Source organism: Battus philenor, unplaced genomic scaffold (assembly GCF_028537555.1).
Source record: "Battus philenor isolate CCGP_79_NKW_IND1 unplaced genomic scaffold, ilBatPhil1.0.hap1 SCAF_11, whole genome shotgun sequence".
In the NCBI taxonomy this organism is placed as follows: domain Eukaryota; kingdom Metazoa; phylum Arthropoda; class Insecta; order Lepidoptera; family Papilionidae; genus Battus; species Battus philenor.
In genome coordinates, this window is record NW_027181673.1 from 15,362,277 (window position 1) to 15,375,228 (window position 12,952).

At 45.6% G+C, this 12,952-nt stretch overlaps 1 protein-coding gene across 1 annotated transcript; it reads right to left on the reverse strand.

Annotated features, from left to right (window-relative positions):
* Positions 1-5,363: 5,363 nt before the first annotated feature.
* Positions 5,364-9,182, reverse strand: mdu (meduse). Its single transcript, XM_068771834.1, has 2 exons — positions 9,064-9,182; positions 5,364-7,905 (listed from the first exon to the last, which is right to left on the reverse strand). The coding sequence occupies exons 1-2, from the start codon at positions 9,070-9,072 to the stop codon at positions 7,003-7,005; spliced, it is 912 nt and encodes a 303-aa protein (XP_068627935.1). The 5' UTR covers positions 9,073-9,182; the 3' UTR covers positions 5,364-7,002.
* Between the last annotated feature and the right edge of the window lie 3,770 nt (positions 9,183-12,952).

The window sequence follows — 12,952 nt, forward strand, 5'->3', positions numbered from 1 at the left end:
TCAGAAAGTTAGCCGTCTTTGTAACTTACCATTTATCTAATTGTTTTCAGGAGCGGCTGGCTGAGTGACAAACATAACTCTCATAACTCTATTGACGGGAGCAGACTGTACAATATTCGTGATCGCGACTCGAATACAAGTCGCACCGGAGCGCACGTGGGCCTCGTGTAGCGCGTGATGTGGCCGCTGCTCGCGAACAGTTGTGCGCGGCGTGACGCGCGTGACGTCACGGCGCCGCACGCACGCCGGCGCGGTCGCGTACGCGAGGCGCTTCCGGATGTACATCTCGAGCTAATTCTATTTTCTCGCTAATCATATACGTCAAGTGACGACGTAGATGTTTTTCAGATAATAACTATTTGCTTTAGTTCACAGACTACGGAAACTAAAGTTGACAGAGCGTTGGAGCCGCGTTTTTTGTAAGTTTGAGCACCAGAAGTTTGGGAATGTTTACGGAATTGATAAGACGGACGTCCCATAGAATCACATAGTGTAGAGCGACGTACCCGTCGGGGTGGGCTCGTCGTTCAGAACGCTCTCAGAGTCGCAACACAGGAGCACCTGGCGGGGCCAAATCTTTAATTAATCTGTTGCTGTTAGCAGCCTACAACTAAACACAAATTGATTGTTAAATGAAAATTACTTGAAATAAACTTCGGCTCCCGAATACAAAAACAGGACTATACTATAACTACTAATAAAGTCGTTCATCGATATATCTGTTAAAACTTCTTTAATATATGGTTGTCAGATATGACCCTAAATATGATAACCAACCATACAATAAGGATAACATAAGAATAAAGTCTTGAAAGTAAAATTTCAATAAGCCTTATTAATATTTCTCATGGAAAAAAGATACCGGATGTACAGTAAACATGACATCTTGGAGGTGAGCGCGGAGAGAAAGAAATTTTGTAAAAGCATCTTTACCGAGCGATATGATATCGAAACCAAAACTAGGTTGTTTTGACAATGATAGTTAAAAGCGCAAGAAGTAAAGCCCTACAAATAACTAAACACAGTAAAACTATATTTACACACTACTTTAAAACGAATAAATTTGAGATGTAAATCATTATTGAAAATTAGAATAAAAGGTTTATAATTTTATCGCACGTCACAGATCACAACGGTTGCACTAACGGGACATGATGTGTGTCGAACGAAATCGCAAATGTTTAGGAAGCTTAGCCGGCCGAGTTTTATGTCGAGCGCGACGGGTGTGAACACGGCGAAGAAAAGAATTTTTTTTTTCAAGAATAATAAGGTCTCTAAGATTGTGCCTTCATTGGTAGCATCGCTATTAAAAACGGAACACGATCTTTCTTCACGCAACTTGGTAAAGCGAAGTTGTAGTCGAGTCGAGCCGTTTTTTAGAACAAGGCTTAGGATCTCCCTGCCTATCGTCAAAGCTATGTTTTGCACAGAATCTTAAAACGTGTGTTAAGGTAACGGCGAGAAAGCAAACTCGAACGAGGTGAGCAATATGACCAAAACACGGCAGACTGTACATTACAAAAGTATGCGGGCTCCGACTGCATTCCTCTGCGTTTTGAGGAAAACTCTGCGTCCGAGAATAACATTTGAGCGATGACCCTCCGCATCTCGTGCATAAATCGACTTAATTGTCAATGTACATACGCGGATTGTTTTGTATTCCATTAGCTGCAGAGTCAAGTGCTAATAATGTAATCATAATAAATCACCGATCGATAAAGTAGGTCGGGGAGGGGAGGAGGGGGAGGAGGAGGACGGGGGGAGGGGTTGGATCAAAGCGCGTCACGTTCGGCGGCGCCGCCGCGCGCTTCTCGGCGGTCTCAGGCGAATTAAACTTTGTAAGTAATTTTGTCAGCGGTACTATCCGATTAGTTTTGAACGCTGTTAGCTTTTCTGGCTTTTACAGCTTCGTTGGACTGAAAAGACAAGATTCCGTTTACAGCCACAATGAATAACACACACGTTATTGTTTATTTATCTTTATTTATTAAAAATTATTTTATCCATACAAAAGTTAGTACAGTGCAGGTATAAATGTAATGTATTAACTCTTAAAATAATGAATTTCCAGTCTTAAATCATAAATAAAAGTACTTTTACATTGAAGTATTTAAATTCATGTATTGTATGGTTTGCTCAGTCAACGAAGTTCCATGCCATGCGCTCATCTCCGCCCGGCTCCGCGCTGCGCTGTGTAAAGTCGATGCGAGGTTCCAGCGCGACGACACCAGCTGATCGTGTCGGGTTCAGTCCGTTCGTAAAACAAAACAATGAGCGGCGGTAGTCCAGCGGTAGAGGACTGATCCTCCCGATCGTAAGTTGCGGGTTTAATTCCCGGGATATGGCTTGTATAAATCACATCTTGGACTTTAATTATTTAGCAATTCCACTGGTTATAAACATACAACCACATTAGAGGATGGGCAGCGGCTTCCTCTGCGTACCATAATACCACATTGCGATCGCCAATCCGCCAAGCGTGACGATTATGATATAGTCCTCCAATGATACCTTTTGGGGAAGACTATGTCTTCTAGTGGGCGTTCATGGGTTGGAATGACAGCCGTTCTCAATTTCAAAAACAATTCGTAATTAAAGTAATTGTTGTCAATAAACTTTTGCCGGTGACTGGTTGTTGCCTGCGAAATGTCTCCTAGTCATTGCAAAATTAGAAACAGCTAACCATCAAATCAAGACTCATCTCGGCAAAGCCAAGATTTGGAGCCTCGGCGGATGGCGGATCGCAGGACAGCAGGAGCTTAGTTCCTAAAGCAATGCCACTAGAATTTCGTAAGATTTTAAAATCAGTAGCAAAAAGCATTTGTCCATTTCAAAGAAGTCGTTCCGGGGACGCGGGGAATCCCGCGGTCGGGCGACATCGTGTTTCCTTCACTATCGGACGGCGTGCGTATCTTTATGACTCCATATATTTAATCCGTGAACATAACGAAATCTGTTCCTAAAAAGTAGAAAACGATGGACAGTAATCAATTCACAAACGGTATCTGTGCAAGTATTTTCATAAATAAAATCCGCTAAAGCGGCGGAGAGCTTCGATTGGGTTTTAAGGTCGACGGAGCTGTAAAAGTCGTAAAGCATTTTACAGTTAACGAGCCGAGCGTCATCGACTGCAAGCGAGGTAGATAAGTCAGAGTATGCATAGATTTAGACCTAAATATTTGTCCGAAGAGAATGTTACATGTGGACTGCCGGTGCTTTTGGGCGGTCGTGAGTTTAGAGCCGCGCCGCGAGTTTGCTTGCCTGCTTAGCGCGCCGCTGTCCTAAGTACTCTGAAAGTACATTCGAGCGTCAGTATCCCGCCTTTTAAGAGTTTTTCAACTTTAACACGTATTACAATGCATTCACATTACTTTAGATCCTTTATAGTCATCACTCGTTTACCTTGGGGTAGACGAGTGATCAAGGAGGTTGTCAGGAGAGATTGACAATCAAGCAAAGCTTTTAGTGACGTTCTTCAATTGAAAATACAGAGTTTCATACGTCATAGTAAACTTTGTCGGACTCTGTGTTTGGCACTAATCGGTGTAACATAACTCCTGAAGATGCCCCGTGGAGGGGTGAAACACGTGTTGAGTAATTTGGCGGTGGCGGTTATGTGATTCGCATTGTTTGCCGCATACGCACTTATTAGCGGGCTAGCGGGCGGTGCACTTTGTTGCACGACTACCACTGCATGCGCGGAAGTGGCTAAATATTAGTCCTTTTCTTACAAAGAGAATGGAGTAATTCATTCGTCAATTGTCATTCAATTAGTCCTTTAATATGTAGTATAATTTTTATTAACATTTCTAAAGTAAAACATTAGATATTTGCAGTTAAGTGCACTATTGTGTGAAAGAGAAATAAGAATCCAATCGATTCCCTGTTCTGTAATGATACGGTAAAAACTTTTTACAAGTTTTTTTTTAAGATTTATTGGTTAAAAGAATGGTTTTTTATAAAAGTAGAAGTAGAGTTTATTATTATAAATTGTTTGTCGTAGCCCGTTGATCTTCCGTTAACTCTACACATAGGCGAACGCACTGACAGGAAAAAGGAAAACGGATTTTATAATAAAAACTATTTAATCACGAAGTGCGCGCCAAGGCGACGGCTGCAGCGTTGCAGTTCCTAATGCCGTCTCACTGGCCGGCAACATTTTTTTTACTTTTTATATCCACATGATAACTAGACTGACAGTAGAGTAAAGACTAAACTGGAAGGTATTGAAAAATGACTGCAGAACTAGATGTACATATGTTTATATTTTTATATAATTTACATTTAAATGTATTTTACTAATCTTTTGCTAACTTATCTTTAATATATGAGGCCGATAAGATTAAGTAACTTCATAAACTATCTGCGTAACTCATAATTGGCTTATCTATTGCTTGTTGTTTATTGACGCTGTGAGCCACACAAATAAAATACAAAATACTCATCTGCTCACATTGTCGTCATCACGTTAATCACACCACGTTCACCGCTAGACATAAATATAACGTGAATGTCGCGCAATCTGTGACAGCGTGTGTTAGTAAAAGCTTTACGTGGTCTTTTTTTCTACACTCTTCCCATTTTCAACAACACACAAATTATGGTTTTAACATAATAATACATAGCTTTGTAATGATTTCATTATGGGCTCTTCTCTGAACAGAGTACATTAAAATACTTGGACCACAAGTATTTAAAGGCGCTATACTCTAGGGGGTTATAATTACTGAAAATTAACAAAAAAAAAACTCTTGATCAATGGTATGAATGAAGGGTAGACGGATGCTGACTAAGCGTCTGACGCCAGTCACAGTGACCGACGCAATGTGCGCTGCCGAAGACACACGCAGTCACAGGCGGCACGACGTGCTGCGCCAGAACCTTTCCAAGGAGAGTCATGAACCTCAGTAGTAAGTCACACGACGCAGGGAGGAGGTGGACTGTCAAATTGGAAATTTCTAGCATTCTAGTGATGTACTCTACGTGTTTATTATAATTTATCTAAAGCAGGGATTAGTAACCCGCGGCCCTCGAGGCAAGTAAATTTTAATTTATTTTAAATGCTAGAATCAAGGCTTTAAAGATAATAAAAGTGTCTAAATAGTTGTAAATCGGTTGATTACGAACATAAATTACGTTTAGAAAATGTTTTGAACCTTGAACATATACTTTTTTTTTTTCATAGCCCACTGATTTTGAAACTGCGGCCCTCCGACCAAAAAAGGTTGGTCACCCCTGATATAAAGTGTATAGTGACATTATAAATGAATATTAGAGATTCATGCCGCGCTATAAAGCCTTGAAGATAAATGAACCTACAAAGCCGGCCCTGCACCGAGCTTAGTAAGAAAAAAACACATGGATTTTCACACCATATTTATTGCAAAAACCTTAGTTCAACATAAATTATCATTTCACCTATTATGCACAATATATAAACATTCAACGTTCGTGTACAAATACAATTGTGGCTAAAACATTCATTAAAATCCCCGCCGCGGCGCGCGCGCATATAATATTATAACAACATTCAAGGCATCTTCATATCACATTGTTAGTATTATGTATACATATAAATATTTCAAAACAAACGCACTATCCATCACGCGGAGCGGTTTCAGGCTCCGGCGCAACGCGAGTAACCACTGCCTCGATAAATATTTAAGAACATCCCTAATAAGTATTAATTACAATTGACTATTCACCTACTACGCTAAGAACGTTATCGTTGTTCTATCGTATCTAAAAGTTGAATCCTGACTTAAATACGAGTTAACGGTTGTCATCGAGTCAACATTAAAAGTTAAAAAACATACAGCACGCATACAACAAAACTCTTGTGCAAGTACCACAGACTGTAAAGTTTTAGTAAGTATAGGATTACATTTGAATCGGGCATTCAATTTGATAAGGCACACCATTTGACACTTCTATTATTACCTAAACGAATAAATAAAATTGATATTACATTGGTGAGCGCACGCGACGCACCCATCTGAAATACAATTTCAGCTCGTTTCATAAATAATATTATAATTCATAATCAATTATCTTAATTCATTTCCTACGATATGTAAATATTTTTTCACAGATTAAAAATAAATAAATCACTACATGCGAAACGTGGATATTTACAAATTAACACTTCTAAAACAAAATTCAGTCCCACAAAACCGTTCCGAGTTTCGATCGTCGGAGGACTTTACACTGTACACGCCCGAGGTATCCCCGCGCGTACACGGCCGCCCGCCCGGGCCATCGCACACTCGCTATTTTATTTATCATATTTGATGTATTATTCATAATGTATCGGATTATTCTGGAACATAACGAACATAGTTGTTATTAAAAACTTTCGACGAGATCGAGAGCGGGAATGTTAGCAGTCTGAATAACTCAGCTAACAACAATTTAAGTACGTTCGCCTTTTTACTTGTTTCCAAGCAATATCGGCATCGGCGGACAATAAGATATCGGACTCAACGCGAATCCGAACAGATGATAAACAACAAAGTCTTATCTCGGGTAATGTGAACCGTATCCATTAACACGATAACAAACATGAAACTTCGAGGAAATAAATGTACGTTTATGTTCAAGAACTCACGATAAGCGAGGTCGCAGGCGATTGTGATAATCGCGGGTTCAATTATTGTACCGAACGCGAAAGTTGCGGAGCGCAGTGCTCGGAGCGGGCGGGTCGCGTCGGAAACCGCGAACAATACGCCGCGGCCCCGGGAGCGGATCGAAAGGCCATTACACGGTTTTTACATCTCGCGCGGTTTCACAGGCCGGAGCGCGGGAAAACCAATCTGCAAAAACTGGCGCCACAATAGGAAGAAACTGCACTCACACGCCGCACGCTTTCCAACAGCGCGCGCGGTGCACACCGCCGCTTGCAGTGGCCCAGATCTGGTGACGACAGCCGCCGCAGCGCCGACCGCACGCGCGCGGGGACACGCTCCGACGTGACGCGAGGCACCGAGTCCGCGTGCGCGGCGACTAGGCGGCGCCCGCCTCCTGCTTCTGCTGTATGATGGACTCCCACTGCGCGATCAGTCGCGTGGAGCTGGGCGCGAGGAACTCCTGTCCCGGCGCCAGCTCGCACAGCTCGGCCAGTGACTTGGCTGGCTTGAGGCTGCCCAGCGAGTCGTTGCCGGAGCTGAGCCGCGGCGAGGGCGAGCGCAGCTCCTCGTTGAGCGACTCGTACAGCTCGCCGATGGACTTGGCGGCCTTGAGCCGGCCCGGCAGCGGCACGTCCGACTCGTCCGACTCGGAGCCGCTGTCGTTGTCGCTCAGCTCGATGTCGAAAGGCCTCTGCTTCCTTCTCATCTTCTTGAGTTCGTGTTCCCTGTCCTTCATCTCCCGGAGCTCCTTCTGTATTTTTTCTTCGACAGGCACGTAGCCCTTGCGGACCGGTTTTCCTTCGGGAGTGCGCGTGATGGCGGTGGGGAGGAGCACCACGGGTGCTGCGGGCGTGGCAGGGGTCGCGAGCGTAGGAGACAGCGCTAGCGGCGGGTTCAGGCTGACGGGCGAGGTCGGCGAGACCGGGGACGTCACTGACATTTTGCCCTTGCTGGCGATGAATCTCTGCATGATACCCTTGGTGCCCGTCTGCGGCGTGAACCGGCGCGTGTACCCGTTACTGTTGAGAAGGGTCTGCGTGGGCGGCGGCGAGGGCGCGATGGGCCCCAGCAGCTGGGAGGTGGACACTGCTCTGCTCAGCGTCTTCGCGGGTCTGTCCGCGTGTCCGTTCACGTGGCCGTTCTGCTCGCTGACGTCCGCCGTGGACTCGGACAGCAGCCTGTTCATTCTAAAATGGCCCTCCTTGAACTCTCTCTCCCTTTCCGTTACTTCGATAATCTCCCTCTGTATCCTCGAAAGGGGATCTTCTTTCAGCAGTGACTGGAATAAAGAAAATGCGAATAAGTCAGCTATATTAGTCATCTCGCACACACCGGCACGCGGTGTCCCCGCGCACTAAGTGTGTCTTGGTCTCGCGGCGCTGTGTACTTGTTTCTGCTGACCTTAAAAATAGACCGCGCGGAGCCACCGGCCCGCGGCGCTGGCCACGAGCGGCCGCGTGCCGCACCGCACACGAATTAAAGAGTTAACCGATGAGTCATGTAGTAGATTAAATAAACTGAACAGCAGAACAGCCAATACAACAGATGTTTTCGACGGAGCCTGCCTTTCTTTCGACTCGAGTAAACACAAAAGCGTCGCGCCAGTTTTACTCGCTTGTAGGTATTTCGCTCGCAAAGGTCGCGCGGCGCCAACGTGACGGCCGACAATTTGCCGAAATGAAGTCAAGATTAAATACGGCCAGCTGTCAATATGAACGGACACTTGCCGGCGCCAAAATGCTGAATCATGTTTTATTGGTGCAGTTATTGAGATCTATTTTAAACAGTATGAACACTAAGAGTCGGCCTTAACCGGCAATCGTAACGCGCGGAACGATTGGACCAGACCGGACGTCGCCAGCCGCGATCACGAAAAAGAAATCAGGGCTTTTCCGCGAGCAAATCTCTATCGGATTCGAGGAACGAATCAATTGAGCGCAGCCGCCGGCCGCGCAACCGGGTCAGCCGGCGACCCACGCGGCGGACCGCAGCTCACTTTCATCCGGCGCGCTGCGGCCGCCGCTGAGTGCCGCGCAGCGCCGCGCAGCCGCACGCGTTTTGTAACAACACGCTCGCGTATTAACCCACGAGTACAACGCACGCGTCTCGAGTGCTCGCTCGGGTAACTGTTTATGTAGATATTTCAGATGTGGGTACGAGGACGTTACCCGCGGTGCGCGCGAGCAAGCCTTGTTCCAGCGAACCTTAATGATTGACAACTATTGCTTTCGACGAGAGAACAGCCGCCGCGGGAACTGGTCGCAAGTTGAATTTCGACAGATAAGCGGTCATTATCAGGCATCTCGGCACCGCGCGACATCTCGGCCCGTACACACGCACGCAATCCCGCATATGGGAGCGCGCGGCACAGGACGGCAAGCGCGCGCGGCGGCGACGACCTGCGGACTCGCGTGCCGACATCCGTGCGGATACTCACTTCACCCATGGCGGACGCGGCGCTCGAGCGATGTACAAACGTCACTGGCACCTCACTGACACATCACGCACAACCGTCACGGCCGCGGGGCGGTGGGCGACTGGCGCTCGCGTATCACCTCTCCGCTAATCGGCGCGAGAGTGAGAGGCGCTTTACCTGTGCAAAAGAGAAAGGAGGCGCTGCTTTACCGACGGGGCCGATTGAAACGCGAGCGCGGATTCACGCGCCGCTGCCCCGCAGGGAGCGCCGCCCGGGGATGCCGGCGCAACCCGCGTGTGACTGATGGACCTCCGCCCTCTCCGACACACGCGCGCCCAAACTCGTTCGCCAACGGAACCCGACACCCCGCGCCCCGGCGCCTCCGAACAACGGATCATTCAAACGTAACATCCTTTTCGTTTCAAATTCACTTTGAAACGGTCACGGTGTCTGTTGCGTGCGGGCGATGAGAAGCCATAGGGAGCCATTTACATTAAAAACTATGATAGAATTGGATAAAAATCTGTTTACTTAGAGTATAGATTTAAATATTAATATATTAAATAATAGTTTAACTTTACTTCCACTCAATATATTATATACATTATATGTAAACATAGAGTCACCGCTACGAGTTTCGTTCTTTCGCTGTTCAGATGCTGCCGTCACGTCGCACAAAGGACGAACGCTTCAGGAATCTCGTCGCTACAGGCAAGAAGAGTTACAAAAGACAAGTTATTTAGAAGCTGATCACTAATGAGGCCGGTTAAGCAACTCAAGAAGTCCAATACCCTCATGGCATACGGTGTGATCAGTGCGATCCACCCGCGCGGGGGCGGGGGTTGATCATCACTGGTTCTTCAAGAACAATGGAACGACAAATGTAAACAGAGAAATGTGAATGATAATTATTTAAGAGACTGCGGCGGTGGCGTGGCGGTGGCGCGGCAGGGGCGCTGCGGAAGCTCGGCTCAAGGAAACGGGTCGAGGCCACACCACGCGGGCGCAGGGCTACCCAAAGCGACACCGCGTCAAACATTTTGGGTACACGTGGTCACGGATAACAAGGAAACCATCTAACCATCATAGAGCGAGGCGACCGTTGGAACATGAACCATCCACACGACCGGCTAAAGCGCACCAAAATAAACGAAATAAAACAAAAACTTTTCATTAATTAGTCGGTTATCTTTAAAGGTCAGCTAAGCTCTTTGTTAGTTCCAAACAAATGCAACGTGCAGTTATATAACGCTTAATTTAATGAGGTCATGAGTTCTGACCGCGGCTGTGCGACGCGTCGCGGGAGGCAGAGGCAGCCCTGCGGCCGGCGTCGCGGCCGCGCCTTTCCCTTACATATTACTCGGACACCCCGCTCGCCCCAATCCCCAATCCCACCAGCCGCCATCGCCCGCTGCCGCGCTACGCTGCACCCACACAGCGGAGTTGAAGTGCAAATGTATACAAAACAAAGGAAACAATTTCAAGACAAATTGCATATTTTTAGCGATTTTATAAATATTCGTAATCAAACCTGGAGGTAAGACGGTTTTTGATCGTCGACCGACAAAATGTGCCCGATGAACGCACACGTTACACTTAGAAACAGGACCGTACCTCACAGTTCCAGAAGAACCTGTTAAACTCCTATAAATACAATTTTTGACCGCCACTGCGCATTGATAAAAAGTTAGAATTTAATTTATTCATTCAATTATTTTTTAACAGCATGAACTCTTTCGCCTAATTTATATAATTTATCTTTTTTTCCTTAATTTAACGTACACATTAAAATAAATGATTTAATTCGTAATATATATCTGTACTGCCACCTTGAAACTGTTAGTTAATTAAAGTAACTATTCAAAAGCATACTGCTGAGTAGTGCAGTATTTAAATATATAACATCAACATTACCCGGTAATTAACATTTAAAGTACCGGAAGATATATTGACCCAGTCGCGAATTATGTTAATCGCTTTAATTTTCCGCGTCGCGGCTGGTTTCGACGGTAGATAAGTCCTGGCTTCTGATGCCGTGAGACGTAGATAATTAATAAAACGTAGATCTGTCGCTTGCTTGCGCCAGTTCATCACCAGTTCACAAAGTTTGAGATCCAACGCGAAACGCGTGCGTGTACTTGTTTTCTTATTTCTTTTCTTCTCCAAATTGCACCCGGGGGAGCACTTTCGACGCGTTACGTGGAGAGGCCGCGAAAGGGCACTAGATTGCAGTGCACCTTTAGTTCCAAGTAGAACGGGAGGGTTTTTCTCCCCCGAGACGGAGCTACGGATTCGTAAAAGTGAGGCCCCGCCATACGTAAAATACAATAAAACAAACGAATTAGGTTGTAGAAGTGAAGCTATTTTAAAGCTAACGGAGGCTGAGTAAAGGCACTCGGTTGCCAGTCCGGTCCCGCTCGTGCACCGCATGCGCGACCCAAACTCAGCTGCCGCTCAGTACAATCTAGTGTAAGTCTATTATTAAACCGCTATCTTAATATTCACGTTTTTTTGTCCTCGCGGAGTTTATTAAATTCAACCGTCTTAGGTGTTTGTGTGCACGTATGGGCAGTTGCAGCGCGACACAGAGTGATGCTAGCACCTGCAACGGCAGCATGTGTCACGACGAAGCACCGGCGGCGGGCGCCTGCCGGTTCACATTTTCTAATTGCGCAAGCCGCCGCAACCTGCGCAACCTCCGCCCGGTACGTTTTTGCAGTAGTTATTGCCGACCAACACCGGGACGCTGACAAAAACATTCGACCTCTTGTCGGAACATCGCTCGAGGACTCAAAGTCGCTGGTTCGGTTCCCGGTGAAAAGCACACTGCATATATATAATGGTAAAGAAATATTGATTTTTGAAACTTTTTTCCTAGAATGTATTGGATACTATAAAACCAAAATTTTGACTGTGGACACCAACTTTAGTGATCAGATTATTAAAAAAAAGGCACTGCGTTGGCGTTAAGAAAACAGTGAGCAGTTGTGGTCACTCAGTTCAGCCGCGTTGATTATTTTTTTAATGGCCCTTTGGCTTCTCGTACTTATCCTGTCTAAGGTACACGGGTATTTCTTAAAATATTTTTTTAGAGGCATACATATATAAGCCTCTAAGAAAATATTGTTAGAGCAGCGGACGTTCTATGTCTGAAATAATGATGATGATTTGATTTCTTAGATATGAACAAATGTAAATAATTACTTCGGTGCCTCGTTAAGCATTTAATAAAAAAGTGGAGCGTGGCATTCCTCGGAGCATGTGGCGCGGCGTCCGTAGTGCACGCGGCCTCTGTTTCGCTTCGCACGCCGCCGCGGCCAACGCATCTCTAAGGCAAACGTGACCCGCCCTTTTCGTGTCTGAAGGTAAACAGCGCACGCAGACGAGACTTTTTCACTCGGACAGCGAGTTTGTTCGCGGACAGCCAACGTTACATATTGAAATGAACTTGAAATAAGTAACACCGGACGTAACGCGGTTACAATACTTTTTATTAACACCACTAATATTCTTATATTCTTTAGATTTTATCTTGTGGAGCGCTATTTGGTAATTATTTTTGTTACGCTTTACCCGTTGTTGTTTACACACACACCCGTTTACACACTGCGCGGTACAAAAAGAACGTGTCAACAAGTCAGTGTAAGAATGCTATTATTAAGTAGGCAGTGTCAATGACGTCACGCAGCCCCGCGCCTGCCTGAACTTTTGTGATGCAAATGTCGTCCTGTACGTGTTGTACATGTACAGTATGAGCCGCCGCAAGAACTGCTTGCTTTTTAAATACGGCGCCTTTGAATTTTATCTTTTACTAGTCGTTCCGAACTGGTAAAAGCTACTAGCTTGACGCAAATGCTGATCCTTATAATTGTTATTGTTGAAGAAAGTTGAAACAAATGAAACTATTGTT